At 51.6% G+C, this 21,450-nt stretch overlaps 1 protein-coding gene across 1 annotated transcript in view; it reads right to left on the bottom strand.

The window, feature by feature from the left end:
* The window catches only part of fads6 (fatty acid desaturase 6), a 1,169,976-nt gene that overhangs the window by 1,071,363 nt on the left and 77,163 nt on the right, over positions 1-21,450 (bottom strand). Inside the window, exon 3 of the mRNA XM_072482983.1 lies at positions 17,725-17,905. Coding sequence (XP_072339084.1) covers positions 17,725-17,905 — 181 coding nt within the window. The remainder of the gene's footprint in view (positions 1-17,724; positions 17,906-21,450) is intronic.

Genomic DNA, 21,450 nt, shown 5'->3' with positions numbered 1-21,450 from the left:
CCTCTGTCTGTCCATCCTCTGTCTGTCCGTCCTCTGTGCGTCCGTCCTCTGTGTATCCGTCCTCTGTGTGCCCGTCCTCTATGTGTCCCTCCTCTGTGTGTCCATCGTCTGTATGTCCGTCCCCTGTGTGTCCATCCTCTGTGTGTCCGTCCTGTGTGTCTCCGTCCTCTATGTGTCCGTCCCCTGTGTGTCCGTCCTCTGTGTGTCCGTCCTCTGTGGTGTCCGTCCTCTGTGTATCCGTCCACTGTGTGTCCGTCCTCTGTGTGTCCGTCCTCTGTGTGTCCGTCCTCTGTGTATCCGTCCTCTGTGTGTCAATGTCGGGTCTGTCCTTCCTCTGTGTGTCCGTCCTCTGGGTGTCCATCCTGTGTGTCTCCGTCCTCTATGTGTCCGTCTCCTGTGTATCCGTCCTCCGTGTGTCCGTCCTCTGTGTGTCCGTCCTCTGTGTGTCCGTCCTCCGTGTGTCCGTCCTCTGTGTGTCCGCCCTGTGTGTGTCCGCCCTGTGTGTGTCTGCCCTCTGTGTGTCCGTCCTCTGTGTGTCAGTGTCGGGTCTGTTCGTCCTCTGTGTTTCCGTCCTCTGTGTTTCCGTCCTCTGTATTTCCGTCCTCTGTTTTTCCGTCCTCTGTTTTTCCGTCCTCTGTTTTTCCGTCCTCTGTGTTTTCGTCCCCTGTGTGTCCATCCCCTGTGTTCCAGTCCCCTTTGTGTCCGTCCTCTGTGTGTCCGTCCCCTGTGTGTCCATCCCCTGTGTGTCCGTCCTCTGTGTGTCCGTCCTCTGTGTGTTAGTGTCCGGTCTGTCCTTGTGTGTCCGTCCTCTGTGTGTCCGTCCTCTGTGTTTCCGTCCTCTGTGTTTCCGTCCTCTGTGTTTCTGTCCTCTGTGTTTCCGTCCTCTGTGTTTTCGTCCACTGTGTGTCCATCCCCTGTGTTCCCGTCCTCTGTGTTTTCGTCCCCTGTGTGTCCATCCCCTGTGTGTCCGTCCTCTGTGTGTCCGTCCCTTGTGTTTCCGTCCTCTGTGTGTCCGTCCTCTGTGTGTCCCTCTTCTGTGTGTCCGTCCTCTGTGTGTCCGTCCTCTGTGTGTCCGTCCTCTGTGTTTCCGTCCTCTGTGTGTCCGTCCTCTGTGTGTCCGTCCTCTGTGTGTCCGTCCTCTGTGTGTCCGTCCTCTGTGTGTCCGTCCTCTGTGTGCCTGTCCTCTGTGTGTCCGTCCTCTGTGTGTCCGTCCTCTGTGTGTCCGTCCTCTGTGTGTCCGTCCTCTGTGTGTCCGTCCTCTGTGTGTCCGTCCTCTGTGTGTCCGTCCTCTGTGTGCCCGTCCTCTGTGTGTCCGTCCTCTGTGTGTCCGTCCTCTGTGTGTCCGTCCTCTGTGTGTCCGTCCTCTGTGTGTCAGTGTCCGTTCTGTCCTTGTTCGTCCGTCCTCTGTGTGTCTGTCCTCTGTGTGTCGTCCTCTGTGTGTCCGTCCTCTGTGTGTCCGTCCTCTGTGTTTCCGTCCTCTGTGTTTCCGTCCTCTGTGTTTCCGTCCTCTGTATTTCCGTCCTCTGTTTTTCCGTCCTCTGTGTTTTCGTCCCCTGTGTGTCCATCCCCTGTGTTCCAGTCCCCTTTGTGTCCGTCCTCTGTGTGTCCGTCCCCTGTGTGTCCATCCCCTGTGTGTCCGTCCTCTGTGTGTCCGTCCTCTGTGTGTTAGTGTCCGGTCTGTCCTTGTGTGTCCGTCCTCTGTGTGTCCGTCCTCTGTGTTTCCGTCCTCTGTGTTTCCGTCCTCTGTGTTTCCGTCCTCTGTGTTTCCGTCCTCTGTGTTTTCGTCCACTGTGTGTCCATCCCCTGTGTTCCCGTCCTCTGTGTTTTCGTCCCCTGTGTGTCCATCCCCTGTGTGTCCGTCCTCTGTGTGTCCGTCCCTTGTGTTTCCGTCCTCTGTGTGTCCGTCCTCTGTGTGTCCCTCTTCTGTGTGTCCGTCCTCTGTGTGTCCATCCTCTGTGTGTCCGTCCTCTGTGTTTCCGTCCTCTGTGTGTCCGTCCTCTGTGTGTCCGTCCTCTGTGTGTCCGTCCTCTGTGTGCCCGTCCTCTGTGTGTCCGTCCTCTGTGTGTCCGTCCTCTGTGTGTCCGTCCTCTGTGTGCCCGTCCTCTGTGTGCCCGTCCTCTGTGTGTCCGTCCTCTGTGTGTCCGTCCTCTGTATGTCCGTCCTCTGTGTGTCCGTCCTCTGTGTGTCCGTCCTCTGTGTGCCCGTCCTCTGTGTGTCCGTCCTCTGTGTGTCCGTCCTCTGTATGTCCGTCCTCTGTGTGTCCATCCTCTGTGTGTCCGTCCTCTGTGTGTCCGTCCTCTGTGTGTCCGTCCTCTGTGTGTCCGTCCTCTGTGTGTCCGTCCTCTGTGTGTCGGTCCTCTGTGTGTCCGTCCTCTGTGTGTCCGTCCTCTGTGTGTCCGTCCTCTGTGTGTCCGTCCTCTGTGTGTCCGTCCTCTGTGTGTCCGTCCTCTGTGTGTCCGTCCTCTGTGTGTCCGTCTTCTGTGTGTCCGTCCTCTGTGTGTCCGTCCTCTGTGTGTCCGTCCTCTGTATGTCAGTGTCCTGGTAGTCTGTGTCCTGGGTCTCGGTGTCGGTTGCAGGGCTTCTGTGATGGCTACCCTCCCCGCCGTGGCCTGCATCTCTGGGGGCCGCTAGATCTGGCACTGGCCATGGGCGTGGCACGCCAGACGGCCCGGGATGACCGGCGGCTCATCGTGTAAGACACAAAACAGTGTGTATCGTTAGGCAGGCAGGTTGGGGTGAGGGGGTGGAGTTGGGGCTCGGTGAGGGGGTGGAGTTGGGGCTCGGTGAGGGGGTGGAGTGGGGGCTCGGTGAGGGGGTGGAGTGGGGGGCTGGGGTGACGGGGTGGAGTCAGGCAGGGGAGTCTCACTTGCTGGTGCGCCTCCGACCTGGCAACCGGCAGCCTCCCGATCCTCGGGTCCGCCTGCTCATGGACAGTGAGGGGGTGCAGTACGGTGGATCCCTCCGGTTTTTTCCTGCTCCTTTTGGTTGTGGGTGCTTTTATCCTGCGCGGGGGGGGGGAACAAACATCAGTGTTAGGCGGTCCGACGCATGCAGCGCAGCTGTTGTGTATATGATGGCATAGGAGCACGGGACACCCGGCCAATGCAGCTGGCATAGGTGGATGCAGCCCATGTGGGTCAGGGAGGGGTTTGTGCCATCCTCCTGGGGGCAGGGGCGGTTCACAGTGTGTGTGGGGTGGTGGGGGTGGTGCCAGGGGCACCTTGCTGTGTACTCACCCTGGCTGCCCTTGTTAGGTTGTGGCACTGTTCACCAGTCCGTGGGGTGTGCCCCACGGCACTGACGGCCTCGCCCACCTCCCTCCACATACGCCGGACGGTGATGCGCGTGTTGTGGCGGCCCGGTCCGGGGCACAGGACCGCCCTCCTCTCCTCCCCCACTTCCAGGAGCGTGTCGAGATCGTGGTCCCTAAATCTCGGGGCAGTACGGCAGGTGGTGGCCATCTTGCGAGCGTCGGCAGTGAGCGCCGCTCGCGCAACTTGTATCCGACGCCGCTCTGGGGTTGTTCCACCTGTGCTTCTCGCGGTGCCCGCGCTGGCCCCTTGTGGGCTGAAGAATCGCTGCTCCTAGCGGCCCGCTAACGCCGTCGTAAAACGCTCCGGCATTTACAATGGCGTCAACACTCTGCCCCTATAATGGAGAATCCCGCCTCCAAAGAATGGGTTCAAGGCATCTGAAACCTGCCCCAGATTTCTGTAGGTCTGTGTGTTCTGTGAGGACTAGTGCTGAAAGTTTTGACACAGAAGTAAAATGCAGCAGGCATATTCACAGTACTCCTGCAAACAACCACTTTTCAGGAATATCTCTCTCTCTCTCTCTCTCTGACTGTGGAAGTCAGCAAAGTCAAAAAGGACCGCAGTTGGAAAGAAAAATGTGAAGCTTTGCCTCCAAACTACAGAACACTAGAATCACAAATCCAACCATATGCCTGCTGTAGTCAACTGCACTGGAATCTCAGATCGCAATGGCTGCAACGCTCAATCATCTCCTCCTCACGAATCAAGAACTGTTTTGTATTCCTTTTTTAAAATATTTACTTACTTAGAACTCAATTCTCCCTGTGTGAATGCGTATGCAGGTGTTTTACCATTTTCTTGCATTTAGCAACTAGTAAGCTCACTCCATCTTTAATTAAAGAAAGCCTGGTTAAGTTGGCTTCTTTTAAAACATAACTATTGGGTCTAGAGAAAGGTGTCCACAAAAAGGGATCCTTTCTCAATGAAATCTTGTTGTGATGACCAGAAGGTGCTCAATGAAGACAGGGAGCCAGTTCATCCCTTCTCACCCGGGTTTATAACAATTTGAGGGGTAGCTCGGTTGGACGCTGACAAATTGAGGGGTCCCGCCCGGATCAACAACCTTGCGTGACCATTCCTGGGGGGAATCATAACAATACCCACATTGTGGCTGCTCCAATCACAGCGATGGAGTCTGAGAGGTTTACATAATGGAAACAGGCCCTTTGGCCAAACTTGTCCATGCCGCCCAGATTTTACCACTAAGGTAATCCCACTTTCCCACATTTGGCCCATATAACTCTATACCCATCTTACCCATATAACTGTCTAAATGCTTTTTTAAAAATTATATATTTTATTAAAGTTTTCAAAAACAATTTTTCCCCTTACAAATCAACAAAAACGGTAACATGATAACTGATAGATAACATTGTTAAAATAAAATAGTGAACTAACAAAAGAACACGAAATAGTGCCCCCCCCGCCCCCTCACCCCATCCAGAACACAAACAATTCCCCCCCCCCTTCCCTTCCCCCCCCCCCCCCCCCAAAACATATGTGTGTGGTTCGCCGGGCTTCCCCCGCACCTCCCACACTTGTTCTCCACTCCGAAGAACCTGCTCAACCTCGCTCCCGTTATGTGTGCTCTATGCAGCATCTTAAATTGGACCAGGCTAAGCCTGGCACATGAGGAAGAGGAATTTACCCGACTTAGGGTATCAGCCCACAAACCCTCCTCAATCTCCTCCCCGAGCTCTTCTTCCCATTTTCCCTTCAGTTCGTCCACCAGCTCCTCCCCCTCTTCTCTCATCTCCCGGTATATCTCGGACACTTTGCCCTCCCCGACCCACACCCCCGAAAGCACCCTGTCCTGGGTCCCTTGTGTCGGGAGCAGCGGAAATTCCCTCACCAGTTGTTTCGTGAACGCTCTCACTTGCATATACCTAAAGATATTCCCTGGGGGCAGCTCATACTTTTCCTCAAGCGCTCCCAAACTCACAAACGTCCCATCTATAAATAAGTCTCCCACTCTCCTAATTCCTGCCCGGTGCCAGCTCTGGAACCCTCCGTCCAACCTCCCTGGGGCAAACCTATGGTTGTTCCTGATCGGGGACCACACCGAGGCTCCCAACACACCCCTCTGTCGCCTCCATTGCCCCCAGATATTTAATGTTGCCGCCACCACTGGGTTTGTGGTAAACCTTTTCGGGGAGAGCGGTAGTGGCGCCGTCACCAGCGCTTTTAAACTCGTTCCTTTGCAGGACGCCATCTCCAGCCTTTTCCACGCCGCCCCCTCTCCCTCTATCATCCACTTACGGATCATCGCCACGTTGGCGGCCCAGTAGTAGTCGCCCAAATTCAAACAAAGAACAAAGAACAAAGAAATGTACAGCACTGGAACAGGCCCTTCGGCCCTCCAAGCCCGTGCCGACCATACTGCCCGACTAAACTACAATCTTCTACACTTCCTGGGTCCGTATCCTTCCATTCCCATCCTATTCATATATTTGTCAAGATGCCCCTTAAATGTCCCTATCGTCCCTGCTTCCACTACCTCATCCGGTAGTGAGTTCCAGGCACCCACTACCCTCTGCGTAAAAAACTTGCCTCGTACATCTACTCTAAACCTTGCCCCTCTCACCTTAAACCTATGCCCCCTAGTAATTGACCCCTCTACCCTGGGGAAAAGCCTCTGACTATCCACTCTGTCTATGCCCCTCATAATTTTGTATACCTCTATCAGGTCGCCCCTCAACCTCCTTCGTTCCAGTGAGAACAAACCGAGTTTATTCAACCTCTCCTCATAGCTAATGCCCTCCATACCAGGCAACATTCTGGTAAATCTCTTCTGAACCCTCTCTAAAGCCTCCACATCCTTCTGGTAGTGTGGCGACCAGAATTGAACACTATACTCCAAGTGTGGCCTAACTAAGGTTCTATACAGCTGCAACATGACTTGCCAATTCTTATACTCAATGCCCCGGCCAATGAAGGCAAGCATGCCGAATGCCTTCTTGACTACCTTCTCCACCTGTGTTGCCCCTTTCAGTGACCTGTGGACCTGTACTCCTAGATCTCTTTGACTTTCAATACTCTTGAGGGTTCTACCATTCACTGTATATTCCCTACCTGCATTAGCCCTTCCAAAATTCGGCAACGCCAGTCCCCCTCTGTCTCTGCTACGTTGCAGGAACCCCCTCCTTACCCTCGGGGCCTTCCCTGCCCACACAAAGCTCATGATACTCCTATCTATTTTTTTGAAAAAGGCCTTAGTGATCAATATAGGGAGACATTGAAACACAAATAGGAACCTCAGGAGGACCATCATCTTAATTGCCTGCACTCTGCCCGCCAGTGACAGCGGCTGCATGTCCCTCCTTTTGAAATCCTCTTCCATTTGCTCCACCAGCCGAGTCAGATTGAGTCTGTGTAAGGTTCCCCAGCTCCTGGCTATCTGAATCCCCAGGTATCGGAAGTTTCTTTCCACTCTCCTTAGCGGTAGGCCATCTATCCCTCTACTCTGGTCCCCAGGGTGTATCACGAAAAGCTCACTCTTTCCCATGTTAAGCCTATATCCCGAGAAATCTCCAAACTCCCTCAATATCTGCATAACCTCTATCATCCCCCCCACTGGATCCACCACATACAGCAGGTGGTCATCCGCGTAGAGTGACACTCGGTGTTCCTCTCCCCCTCTAACCACCCCTCTCCATTTCCTGGAGTCTCTCAGCGCTATGGCCAGTGGTTCAATTGCCAGCGCGAACAGTAATGGGGACAGTGGGCATCCCTGTCTTGTTCCCCTGTGTAGTCGAAAATACTCCGACCTTTGCCGACCTGTGACCACACTTGCCGTTGGGGCTCCATAGAGGATTTTAACCCAGCTGACAAACCCCTCCCCGAACCCGAACCTCCTCAGCACCTCCCATAGATACTCCCACTCTACCCTGTCAAATGCCTTCTCTGCATCCATTGCCGCCACTATCTCTGCCTCCCCCTCTGCTGGGGCATCATTATCACCCCCAATAGCCGTCGCACGTTGACATTCAATTGTCTCCCCTTTACGAACCCTGTCTGATCTTCGTGCACCACCCCCGGGACACAATCCTCTATCCACATTGTCAGCACTTTTGCCAGCAACTTGGCGTCCACATTTAGCAGTGAGATAGGCCTATAAGACCCGCATTGCAGCGGGTCTTTATCTCGCTTCAGGATTAGTGATATCGCCGCCTCCGACATTGTCGGGGGTAGGGTCCCCCCTTCTCTGGCCTCGTTAAAGGTCCTTACCAGCAGCGGGGCCAACAAGTCCACATAATTCCTATAAAATCCCACCGGGAACCCGTCAGGTCCCGGGGCCTTCCCTGCCTGCATGTTCCCCAGCCCTTTGGTCACCTCGTCCACCCCAATTGGCGCCCCCAGGCCTGCCACTTCCTGCTCCTCCACCCTCGGGAACCTTAGTTGGTCCAGAAACTGCTGCATCCCCTCTTTTCCCTCCGGTGTTGGGACCTATATAACCTCTCATAAAAGGTCTTGAACACCTCATTTACCTTCCCTGCTCTCCGCACCGTGGTTCCCGTTTCATCCCTAACTCCCCCTATTTCCCTCGCCGCTGTCCTCTTACGAAGCTGGTGGGCCAACAGGCGACTCACCTTTTCACCATATTCATATCTCATCCCCTGTGCCTTCCTCCACTGTGCCTCTGCCCTCCATGTGGTCAGCAGGTCGAACTCCGTCTGGAGTCATCGCCTCTCCCTGTATAGTCCTTCATCCGGGGCCTCCGCATATTTTTTATCCACACTCAAAATCTCCCCCAGTAATCTTTCCCTTTCTTTGGCCTCTGTTTTCCCCTTGTGAGCCCTGATGGAGATCAGCTCTCCTCTGACCACCGCCTTCAGCGCTTCCCATACTACCCCCACTCGGACCTCCCCATCATCGTTGGCCTCCAGGTACCTTTCGATACATCCCCGCACTCTTCCACAGACTCCCTCATCTGCCAATAATCCCACATCCAGTCGCCAGGGTGGACGCTGCTCCCTCTCCTCTCCTAGTTCCAGATCCACCCAGTGTGGGGCATGGTCTGAAACGGCTATGGCCGAGTACTCCATTCCTTCCACCCTCGAAATCAGTGACCTTCCCAAAATGAAGAAATCTATCCGGGAGTATACCTTATGGACATGGGAGAAAAAGGAGAACTCTTTGGCCATCGGCCTAACAAATCTCCACGGATCCACTCCCCCCATTTGGTCCATAAACCCCCTAAGCACCTTGGCCGCTGCCGGCCTTCTTCCGGTCCTGGATCTAGATCTATCTAACCCTGGGTCTAGCACGGTGTTGAAGTCCCCCCCCCCATTACCAGGTTTCCTACCTCCAGGTCCGGGATGCATCCCAGCATCTGCTTCATAAATCCCGCATCATCCCAGTTCGGGGTATACACGTTGACCAGCACGACCTCCATTCCCTGCAGTCTGCCACTCACCATCACATACCTGCCCCCCGCTGTCCGCTACGATGTTCCTTCCTCGAACGACACCCGTTTCCCCACCAATATGGCCACCCCTCTATTCTTTGCGTCCAGCCCTGAGTGGAACACCTGTCCCACCCATCCTTTCCTTCACCTAACCTGATCCGCCACCTTCAGATGCGTCTCCTGAAGCATGGCCACGTCTGCCTTCAGCCCCTTTAAGTGCACGAACACTCGGGCCCTCTTAATCGCCCCATTTAGGCCTCTCACGTTCCACGTGATCAGCCGGACTGGGGGGCTGCCCGCCCCCCTCCCCTGTCGACTAGCCATCACCCTCTCTGGGCCAGTCCCACGTCCCGGTTCCGCGCACCCACCCGTCCCCCAGGCGGCGCATTCCCGCCTCGACCACCTTTTCTCTTACCAGCTCCCTTTCGATCTCCGCAGCAGCAACCCAGTTGTCCCCCCCTCCCCCAGCTAGATCCCCATCTAGCATGGTTACTCCCCCATATTGCTTCCAAAAGTCAGCTGACTTCAACTGACCCCGGCTTCTCCCGCTCTCTCCTTGACCCCCCCCCCCCCCCCCCCCCCCCCCCCCCCCCCCCCGTGTGAGGAACTCCCATCCTCCTTGCGCCTATCTTCCCGCCATCATGTCTCTGGCGCGGGAACAAGAACAGTAAGCCCCGTGTTCTCTAGAGCCGTCCCGCCCCTCGTGGCGCAGCTCCCCCTACCACCCCCGCTCCCATTCCCCGTCCCCCGCCTGTGTCTCTTCTTCCCCCCCACCGGCGCCCGCATTTCTCAGTGGCCCCCCCTCCCCAATTTACACCTCTATACATCAGCATTTTTGTTTCCCCTCCAACATCAGTCCCTCAGTTCTGGTCCAGTTTCTCATTTTGAATGAAGGTCCATGCTTCTTCCGACGTTTCAAAATATGGTGCGTGACCCACAATCGCGCCGGCTGCAACATCCCGAACTTCACTTTCTTTTTATGCAGCACCTCCTTGGCTCTATTGAAACTCGCCCTCCTTCTCGCCACCTCCGCACTCCTGATACACTCGAATCACCGCAGTCTCCCATCTGCCACTCCGTACCTTCTTGGCCCATCTCAGAACCACCTCTCTGTCATTGAAGCGGTGAAATCGCACGATCATCGCCCTAGGTGGTTCTCCAGCCTTTGGTCTCCTCGCAGGGACCCGGTGGGCCCCTTCCACTTCCAAGGGGCCCGAGGGGGCCTCAGCTCCCATTAGCGAGCGTAGCATCGTGCTCACGTAAGCCCCGCCGTCAGCTCCTTCCACTCCCTCGGGGAGACCCAGGATCCGGAGGTTCTTTCTCCGTGATCTGTTTTCCAGGACTTCAATCCTTTGGATGCACTTCTGATGGAGCGCCTCGTGCGTCTGCATTTTGACCGCCAGGCCCAGGATCTCATCCTCGTTGTCAGTTACCTTCTGCTCCACCACACGGAGCTCTATCTCCTGGGCCTTTTGTGTCTCTTTAAGCCCCTCGATTGCCTGTAGCATCGGGGCCAGCACCTCTTTCTTAAGCAGCTCCACACACCGTCGCAAAAATTCGTCCTGGTCCGCTCCCCATGTCGCCTGGGCTCCCTCCGCCGCCATCTTGCTCCTTTTTTCCTTCTGCCCCTGTCCTCGAGGATTCTCCGAGATCTGGCCGCCGCCACCGATATTTTTCTTTTCCACTGGGGGGGGAAATCCCTGTTGCCTCACCCCACACCGGGTTTCGTCACCAAAGAATTTCCCGTTGGGGCTCTTAAAAGCGCCCGAAGGTCCGTTTAAGCTGGAGCCGCCGAAACGTGCGGCTTAGCTGGTCATCGCCGCAACCGGAAACCTTCTAAATGCTTTTTAAAAGACAAAATTGTACCTGCCTCTACTACTGCGCTCTGGCAGCCCATTCCAGACACTCACCACCCTCTGTGTGAAGAAATTATCCCTCTGGACCCTTTTGTATCTCTCCCCTCTCACCTTAAACCTATGCCCTCTAGTTTAAGACTGCCCTACCTTTGGGAGAAGATGTTGACTATCTACCTTACCTATGCCCCTCATTATTTTATAGACCTCCATAAGATCACCCCTAAGCCTCCTACCCTCCAGGGAAAAAAGCCCGAGTCTATCCAGCCTCTCTTTGTAACTCAAAACCATCCACTCTCTGACTCCGCTTCTGCAAAGTCAGATTTATCTTTTAAACTCCTTCCACAACACTCAGCTCATTGTAACACTGACAATCCATTGAACACCTGAATACTTCTTCCATTTGGAGCTTCTCTCAACATAGCTGTCTCCCATGGGCAGGATATAAGAAGCTGATAATAATCCTTCACTAATCCCTCTCCCTATCCAGTCTGTCAATATCATTGTGCCCAGTACCTCATAGAATCATAGAGTTTGTACAGTGCAGAAAAGGACCATTCTGTCCATCGAGTCTGCAGTAACCCTCTGAAAGAGCATTCTACCTCGGCCCGCTCCCCCACCCATCCCCACCAATCTTTGGACACTTGGTGACATTTTTTATCCATCTAAGGGGGGAGAATAGAAAAGCAATAGTAGTAGGAGATTCAATGGTGAAGTGAATAGAGAGGAGATTCTGTGGTCGCGAGCGAGACTCCCGGAAGGTATGTTGCCTCCCGGGTGCCAGGGCCAGGGATGTCTCGGATCGTGTCTTCAGGATCCTTAAGGGGGAGGGGGAGCAGCCAGAAGTCGTGGTGCACATTGGTACCAACGACGTAGGTACGAAAAGGGGTGTGGAGGTAATAAACGAGTTTAGGGAGTTAGGCTGGAAGTTAAAAGCCAGGACAGACAGAGTTGTCATCTCTGGTTTGTTGCCGGTGCCACGTGATAGCGAGGCTAGGAATAGGGAGAGAGTGCAGCTGAACACGTGGCTGCAGAAATGGTGTAGGAGGGAGGGCTTCAGGTATTTGGATAATTGGAGCGCATTCTGGGGAAGGTGGGACCTGTACAAGCAGGACGGGTTGCATCTGAACCAGAGGGGCACCAATATCCTGGGAGGGAGGTTTTCTAGTACTCTTCGGGAGGGTTTAAACTAATTTGGCAGGGGAATGGGAACCGGATTTGTAGTCCAGCAACTAAGGTAGCCGATATTCAGGACGCCAAAGCATGTAATGAGGCAGTGGGGAAGGGAACACTGACAAAGGAGAGTACTTGCAGGCACGGAGATGGGTTGAAGTGTGTATACTTCAACGCAAGAAGCATCAGGAATAAGGTGGGTGAACTTAAGGCATGGATCGGTACTTGGGACTACGATGTGGTGGCCATCACGGAAACTTGGATAGAAGAGGGGCAGAAATGGTTGTTGGAGGTCCCTGGTTATAGATGTTTCAATAAGATTAGGGAGGGTGGTAAAAGAGGTGGTGGGGGGGGGGGGGGGGGGGGGGGGGGCGGGTGGCATTGTTAATTAGAGATAGTATAACAGCTGCAGAAAGGCAGTTCGAGGAGTATCAGCCTACTGAGGTAGTATGGGTTGAAGTCAGAAATAGGAAAGGGGCAGTCACATTGTTAGGAGTTTTCTATAGGCCCCCCAATAGTAGCAGAGATGTGGAGGAATAGATTGGGAAACAGATTTTGGAAAGGTGCAGAAGTCACAGGGTAGTAGTCATGGGTGACTTTAACTTCCCAAACATTGAGTGGAAACTCTTTAGATCAAATAGTTTGGATGCGGTGGTATTTGTGCAGTGTGTCCAGGAAGCTTTTCTAACACAGTATGTAGATTGTCCGACCAGAGGAGCAATATTGGATTTAGTACTTGGTAATGAACCAGGGCAAGTGATAGATTTGTTAGTGGGGGAGCATTTTGGAGATAGTGACCACAATTCTGTGACTTTCAGTTTAGTAATGGAGAGGGATAGGTGCGTGCAACAGGGCAAGGTTTACAATTGGGGGAAGGGTAAATACGATGTTGTCAGACAAGAATTGAAGTGCATAAGTTGGGAACATAGGCTGTCAGGGAAGGATACAAGTGAAATGTGGAACTTGTTCAAGGAACAGGTACTACGTGTCCTTGATATGTATGTCCCTGTCAGGCAGGGAAGAGATGGTCGAGTGAGGGAACCATGGTTGACAAGAGAGGTTGAATGTCTTGTTAAGAGGAAAAAGGAGACTTATGTAAGGCTGAAGAAACAAGGTTCAGACAGGGCGTTGGAGGGATACAAGATAGCCATGAGGGAACTGAAGAAAGGGATTAGGAGAGCTAAGAGAGGGCATGAACAATCTTTGGCGGGAGGATCAAGGAAAACCCCAAGGCCTTTTACACATATGTGAGAAATATGAGAATGACTAGAGCGAGGGTAGGTCCGATCAAGGACAGTAGCGGGAGATTGTGTCTTGAGTCTGAAGAGATAGGAGAGGTCTTGAACGAGTACTTTTCTTCTGTATTTACAAATGAGAGGGGCCATATTGTTGGAGAGGACAGTGTGAAACAGACTGGTGAGCTCGAGGAAATAAGACCATAAGACATAGGAGAGGAAGTAAGGCCATTCGGCCCATCGAGTCCACTCCACCATTCAATCATGGCTGATTTCAACTCCATTTACCCGCTCTCTCTCCATTCCTCGAGAAATCAAGAATTTATCAACTTCTGTCTTAAAGACACTCAACGTCCTGGCCTCCACCGCCCTCTGTGGCAATGAATTCCACAGACCCACCACTCTCTGGCTGAAGAAATTTCTCCTCATCTCTGTTCTAAAGTGACTCCCTTTTATTCTAAGGCTGTGCCCCCGGGTCCTAGTCTCCCCTGCTAATGGCAACAACTTCCCTACATCCACCCTATCTAAGGAAATACTTGTTCGGAAGAAAGATGTGTTGGGCATTTTGAAAAACTTGAGGATAGACAAGTCCCCCGGGCCTGACGGGATATATCCAAGGATTCTATGGGAAGCAAGAGATGAAATTGCAGAGCCGTTGGCAATGATCTTTTTGTCCTCACTGTCAACAGGGGTGGTACCAGGGGATTGGAGAGTGGCGAATGTCGTGCCCCAGTTCAAAAAAGGGAATAGGGATAACCCTGGGAATTACAGGCCAGTGAGTCTTACTTCGGTGGTAGGCAAAGTCATGGAAAGGTACTGAAGGATAGGATTTCTGGGCATCTGGAAAGACACTGCTTGATTAGGGATAGTCAGCACAGATTTGTGAGGGGTAGGTCTTGCCTTCCAAGTCTTATTGAATTCTTTGAGGAGGTGACCAAGCATGTGGATGAAGGTAAAGCAGTGGATGTAGTATACATGGATTTTAGTAAGGCATTTGATAAGGTTCCCCATGGTAGGCTTCTGCAGAAAGTAAGGAGGCATTTGATAGTGGGAAATTTGGCCAATTGGATAACGAACTGGCTAATCGATAGAAGTCAGAGAGTGGTGGTGGATGGCAAATATTCAGCCTGGATCCCAGTTACCAGTGGCGTACCGCAGGGATCAGTTCTGGGTCCTCTGCTGTTTGTGATTTTCATTAATGACTTGGATGAGGGAGTTGAAGGGTGGGTCAGTAAATTTGCAGACGATACGAAGATTGGTGGAGTTGTGGATAGTGAGGAGGGCTGTTGTCGGCTGCAAAGAGACATAGATAGGATGCAGAGCTGGGCTGAGAAGTGGCAGATGGAGTTTTACCCTGAAAAGTGTGAGGTTGTCCATTTTGGAAGGACAAATATGAATGCGGAATACAGGGTTAACGGTAGAGTTCTTGGCAATGTGGAGGAGCAGAGAGATCTTGGGGTCTATGTTCATACATCTTTGAAAGTTGCCACTCAAGTGGATAGAGCTGTGAAGAAGGCCTATGGTGTGCTAGCGATCATTAACAGAGGGATTGAATTTAAGAGCCGTGAGGTGATGATGCAGCTGTACAAAACCTTGGTGAGGCCACATTTGGAGTACTGTGTACAGTTCTGGTCGCCTCATTTTAGGAAGGATGTGGAAGCTTTGGAAAAGATGCAAAGGAGATTTACCAGGATGTTGCCTGGAATGGAGAGTAGGTCTTACGAGGAAAGGTTGAGGGTGCTAGGCCTTTTCTCATTAGAACGGAGAAGGATGAGGGCGACTTGATAGAGGTTTATAAGATGATCAGGGGAATAGATAGACAGTCAGAGACTTTTTCCCCGGGTGGAACAAACCATTACAAGGGGACATAAATTTACGGTGAATGGTGGCAGATATAGGGGGGGGGGTGTCAGAGGTAGGTTCTTTACCCAGAGAGTAGTGGGGGCATGGAATGCACTGCCTGTGGAAGTAGTTGAGTCAGAAACATTAGGGACCTTCAAGCAGCTATTGGATAGGTACATGGATTACGGTAAAATTATATAGTGTAGATTTATTTGTTCTTAAGGGCAGCACGGTAGCATTGTGGATAGCACTATTGCTTCACAGCTCCAGGGTCCCAGGTTCGATTCCGGCTTGGGTCACTGTCTGTGCGGAGTCTACACATCCTCCCCGTGTGTGCGTGGGTTTCCTCCGGGTGCTCCGGTTTCCTCCCACAGCCCAAAGATGTGCAGGTTAGGTGGATTGGCCATGATAAATTGCCCTTAGTGTCCAAAATTGCCCTTAGTGTTGGGTGGAGGTGTTGACTTTGGGTAGGGTGCTCTTTCCAAGAGCCGGTGCAGACTCAATGGGCCGAATGGCCTTCTTCTGCACTGTAAATTCAATGATACCCTATGATTAATCTGGGACAAAGGTTCGGCACAACATCGTGGACCGAAGGGCCTGTTCTGTGCTGTATTTTTCTATGTTCTAATCTGCACATTTTTGGACCTCAACAGTCTTTTCTTCCATGTCCCTCCAAGAGTCTGATTTCTCTGTGCTACGCCCAGCCAGCATTAGCCACAGCCTGTGAGAGGTCATGGGCAAATGGATTATGGTTTGAGAGACACCATTCCACATCAAGCCCTGGGGTAGGGCAAGGAGGCAGCACCCAGCAAGTACTCTGCCAGTACAGGGATGTAATCTGCGGTGTTGGCATCAATCTACACTGTAGGCATCTAGCCAACTAAACTAACCACACCCCACCTCCCTAGCCCATCCCCACCATGCTATACACACCATGTCCTGGAGCACACTGCCCATTGGGGTGGTGGAAATGTGGATGATGAATGATTTAAAGAGGAAATTGGAAGAGCACTCTGATAGAAATAGAGCTGCAGGACTGTAGCAATGGAGTGGGGTATGGGACTGGCTGGGTTGCGCTGCAGAGAGCTGGCATACACTCGATGGGCCAAATGGTCTCCTCCTATATTTATGCCTCTATGTCTTTGCCTGTCCTCACCATGTTAAAATCAATGTTAAAGTTCAGGCTGTTTGTTGTAGGGCTGGATCCACAGGTAGGACCTCACCTCCCAAGATCATCACACTTCAGTATTCATCCTGCCGTGACCTTGGCTCAGATTACAATAGGGACCATGGCCCTTTGGGACCTCCTACAGACAAGAAATGGGTAGATGTAGGAATGGTTTATTATACATTCCTGATCACTCTGATCGGCATCCCTTCACAGACTATCAATCTGGCTAAACCACAATCTAAATTTACTGTAAAACATGAGTTCACACAATAGCAAGCTGAATCAGTAACTTTTTTTTAGTCGCTCTTGGACTATCAGCATCATTGGCAAGACACACTCTTATTGCACATCCATGTAAGTTGTATATAAATAAAATATAAGTAAAATAAAATGGAGCCTTCAGACATCCCAGTCTCCTTGTCTGATGGGCTCATTCCCAGGATTATAGATATTGTCATTTTCCTCAGCTTTCCTTGCTTTTCATAATCTTTTAAATCTTAGACCCATAGTGGACGGGATTCTCCGTACAGCAACACTCCGGAATTGTGACATACGATCGCGCGGAGAATTTGGTGCCAGCCAAAAATCGAGGTTGGGGCCAACGGAATGCCATTTCTCGGGCCCTCGACAGGGGCGTGATTGTGTTCTGCAGTGCATGCCAGCGTGGGGATGCAAATGGTACAGTAAGCCCCTTTAGCATAGCATAAACAGGCCTGACCCAGCATTATCCGGGCCTTCCACGATGCCCTGCCTCTGCCAGGAGGAATTTCCGATGACGTGGTTCACTTGTGGTATTTCAAATCGGGACACAGGCGTCATGGTTGCTGATGGATAGAGAGTGGGTATGAAAAGTGGTATAGTGTGCTGACAGTTGTGCCTCTGGCAAGGGTCTTCTGTGAGGGCCGGGGGGAGTAGAAGGGGGCGGCCAGGAGGTGAGCCGTGGGGTCAGGGTGGACGGGCAAAGACCACCATTGCCATAGTCTCCAAGACAGCTATCTGGTTGCGCATGCCGCCTACTGCACACTGTGAACTTAACACCACAGGTACCCCCCCCCCCACCCCCCCCCCCCCCCAGGCCACACCCCTAGGTACCCTCTGTCCCAGCCGACCGATGAAAGGAATGGGCATGCTCCAGCGCAACCAGTGCCATCAACGTGTCTGGGATGAGGGTTGACATGCATTGGAATTGTGTGAGTTCTACATGGCGCCGGTGCTAGGACATTAACAGGACCTGAATCGCTCTGGGACTGGCACCGCTTTCGTCCACGTAGAACACTCGCGATTCAGTCTCGGCGTCATCACCTAGTCTCCCAAACGGAGAATCCCACTGAGTGTCACTCTGCATGATACATTGAGTCCTCGCACAGGCCCCTACCAGCTGGTGGAATTCTTTTTAAAAAGGGGCCTTCGCTCTGAACACCTTGAAGAAGAGCTTTTTAAACCGGAACATGACAACAGGGTTCCCTCTTAAAATAATGGTCCTTCTTTCACAAGGGGTCCTGATAAGGAAGCAGACAGAGAGCAATGCTAATTGGAATAGGAATATTTTAAGCAGTGAAACTGGTGAGGAAAGTCTCTCCCTAAAAGCAGGCCCTGCTCTGAGATTCCCTCTTGCAAAGCCAGTAAGATCCCTCAAGTAGTCAACAAAATGAATCATCAACAGCCCCGGTGAAAAACCACAACTGGTCATTTCTATACACAGTAGCCATGACATTCACCCGTCTCTTACCTATTGCCACGATCGGTGTTATGACTGGCATTGCCAAAGGCAGGATGAACAAATAGATATAACGTGGGAAGAGGGGGGCCTTCCAGATGCTCGAGTCACCCAATCCAATGACATTGGTGTAGGCGTGATGCAGCTTCACATGCTGATGTGTACCTATCTCCGCCGTGAATGATCCACAAACCTGAGAAAGATTGGCACCTGTAAACATTCCCAAACCTAGAAAAGATTGACTCCTTAAAACATTCCCAAACCTGGGGATGATTGACTACTTAAAAAATTCCCAAACCTGGGAAAAATTGACTCCTTTAACCATTCCCAGACCGAAGCAAGATTGACTTCAGTGAGCATTTCTATATGATGCGTGCAACACTTTTATCAATGTAAATTCAGAGTCTTTGGCAGTCGAGTGGACACCTCAGAGGGCAGTGAGGCTATATGGGTAGAGATCAGGAATAAGAAGGGTGCAGTCACAATGTTGGGGGTATACTACAGGCCTCCCAACAGCCAGCGGGAGATAGAGGAGCAGATAGGTAGACAGATTTTGGAAAAGAGTAAAAACAACAGGGTTGTGGTGATGGGAGACTTCAACTTCCCCAATATTGACTGGGACTCACTTAGTGCCAGGGGCTTAGACGGGGCAGAGTTTGTAAGGAGCATCCAGGAGGGCTTCTTAAAACAATATGTAAACAGTCCAACTAGGGAAGAGGCGGTACTGGACCTGGTATTGGGGAATGAGCCCGGCCAGGTGGTAGATGTTTCAGTAGGGGAGCATTTCGGTAACAGTGACCACAATTCAGTAAGTTTTAAAGTACTGGTGGACAAGGATAAGAGTGGTCCGAGGATGAATGTGCTAAATTGGGGGAAGGCTAATTATAACAATATTAGGCGGGAACTGAAGAGCATAGATTGGGGGCGGATGTTTGAGGGCAAATCAACATCTGACATGTGGGAGGCTTTCAAGTGTCAGTTGATAGGAATACAGGACAGGCATGTTCCTGTGAGGAAGAAAGACAAATACGGCAATTTTCGGGAACCTTGGATGACGAATGATATTGTAGGCCTCGTCAAAAAGAAAAAGGAGGCATTTGTCAGGGCTAAAAGGCTGGGAACAGACGAAGCCTGTGTGGCATATAAGGAAAGTAGGAAGGAACTTAAGCAGGGAGTCAGGAGGGCTAGAAGGGGTCATGAAAAGTCATTGGCAAATAGGGTTAAGGAAAATCCCAAGGCTTTTTACACTTACATAAAAAGCAAGAGGGTAGCCAGGGAAAGGGTTGGCCCACTGAAGGATAGGCAAGGGAATCTATGTGTGGAGCCAGAGGAAATGGGCGAGGTACTAAATGAATACTTTGCATCAGTATTCACCAAAGAGAAGGAATTGGTAGATGTTGAGTCTGGAGAAGGGGGTGTAGATAGCCTGGGTCACATTGTGATCCAAAAAGACGAGGTGTTGGGTGTCTTAAAAAATATTAAGGTAGATAAGTCCCCAGGGCCGGATGGGATCTACCCCAGAATACTGAAGGAGGCTGGAGAGGAAATTGCTGAGGCCTTGACAGAAATCTTTGGATCCTCGCTGTCTTCAGGGGATGTCCCGGAGGACTGGAGAATAGCCAATGTTGTTCCTCTGTTTAAGAAGGGTGGCAGGGATAATCCCGGGAACTACAGGCCGGTGAGCCTTACTTCAGTGGTAGGGAAATTACTGGAGAGAATTCTTCGAGACAGGATCTACTCCCATTTGGAAGCAAATGGACGTATTAGTGAGAGGCAGCACGGTTTTGTGAAGGGGAGGTGTGTCTCACTAACTTGATAGAGTTTTTCGAGGAGGTCACTAAGATGATTGATGCAGGTAGGGCAGTAGATGTTGTCTATATGGACTTCAGTAAGGCCTTTGACAAGGTCCCTCATGGTAGACTAGTACAAAAGGTGAAGTCACACGGGATCAGGGATGAACTGGCAAGGTGGATACAGAACTGGCTAGGCCATAGAAGGCAGAGGGTAGCAATGGAGGGATGCTTTTCTAATTGGAGGGCTGTGACCAGTGGTGTTCCACAGGGATCAGTGCTGGGACCTTTGCTCTTTGTAGTATATATAAATGATTTGGAGGAAAATGTAACTGGTCTGATTAGTAAGTTTGCAGACGACACAAAGGTTGGTGGAATTGCGGATAGCGATGAGGACTGTCTGAGGATACAGCAGGATTTAGATTGTCTGGAGACTTGGGCGGAGAGATGGCAGATGGAGTTTAACCTGGACAAATGTGAGGTAATGCATTTTGGAAGGGCTAATGCAGGTAGGGAATATACAGTGAATGGTAGAACCCTCAAGAGTATTGAAAGTCAAAGAGATCTAGGAGTACAGGTCCACAGATCACTGAAAGGGGCTACACAGGTGGAGAAGGTAGTCAAGAAGGCATACGGCATGCTTGCCTTCATTGGCCGGGGCATTGAGTATAAGAATTGGCAAGTCATGTTGCAGCTGTATAGAACCTTAGTTAGGCCACACTTGGAGTATAGTGTTCAATTCTGGTCGCCACACTACCAGAAGGATGTGGAGGCTTTAGAGAGGGTGCAGAAGAGATTTACCAGAATGTTGCCTGGTATGGAGGGCATAAGCTATGAGGAGCGATTGAATAAACTCGGTTTGTTCTCACTGGAACGAAGGAGGTTGAGGGGCGACCTGATAGAGGTATACAAAATTATGAGGGGCATAGACAGAGTGGATAGTCAGAGGCTTTTCCCCAGGGTAGAGGGGTCAATTACTAGGGGGCATAGGTTTAAGGTGAGAGGGGCAAAGTTTAGAGTAGATGTACGAGGCAAGTTTTTTACGCAGAGGGTAGTGGGTGCCTGGAACTCACTACCGGAGGAGGTAGTGGAGGCAGGGACGATAGGGACATTTAAGGGGCATCTTGACAAATATATGAATAGGATGGGAATAGAAGGATACGGACCCAGGAAGTGTAGAAGATTGTAGTTTAGTCGGGCAGTATGGTCGGCACGGGCTTGGAGGGCCGAAGGGCCTGTTCCTGTGCTGTACATTTCTTTGTTCTTTGTTGTTTGTTTGAGTGAACGACACAGTAAATTAGGCAGAGTGTAAAATCACCTTCAATTCATTGTCACTCACTTTGTGTGTTTACAGCCCCTTATCAGCACGAGTTCAGAATAAATCCTGTTGGTAGCACAAAGGGTTGGAGTCAAATATTGAGAGTAGGACAAGGGATCACAGGATCAATCCCCAAGAATAGGACAAAGATCGCAGATCTCCACAGTGAGCACCTAATCTTAGGTCATGGGCGAGATTCTCCGTCCTGCCGCGCCACATTTCTGCACCAACCGGCCGGCGGGATTCTCCGTTACGCCAGCCAGTCAATGGGGTTTCCCATTGTGGGGCAGCCCGACGCCGTCGGGAAACCCCCGGGCACCAGCATAACGGGGAATCACGCAGATGGGAATCCCGGCCCATGTATCGGGAGGAAAAATCAGACTTCAGGCTACCCAGTCCGGGAAAGGTCACCCAGTCTGGACAAGATCACCCAGTCTGGGAAAGGTCACCTAGTCTGAGAAAGGTCACCCACTCTGGCAAAAGTCACCCAGTCTGGACAAGGTCACCCAGTGTGGGAAAGATCACCTATTCTGGGAAAGGTCACCCAGTCGGGAAAGGTCACCCAGTCTGGACAAGGTCATCCAGTCTGGACAAGGTCACCCAGTGTGGGAAAGATAACCTATTCTGGGA

Source organism: Scyliorhinus torazame, chromosome 18 (assembly GCF_047496885.1).
Source record: "Scyliorhinus torazame isolate Kashiwa2021f chromosome 18, sScyTor2.1, whole genome shotgun sequence".
Taxonomy (NCBI): domain Eukaryota; kingdom Metazoa; phylum Chordata; class Chondrichthyes; order Carcharhiniformes; family Scyliorhinidae; genus Scyliorhinus; species Scyliorhinus torazame.
This window is presented reverse-complemented; position numbering and strand designations above follow the sequence as displayed.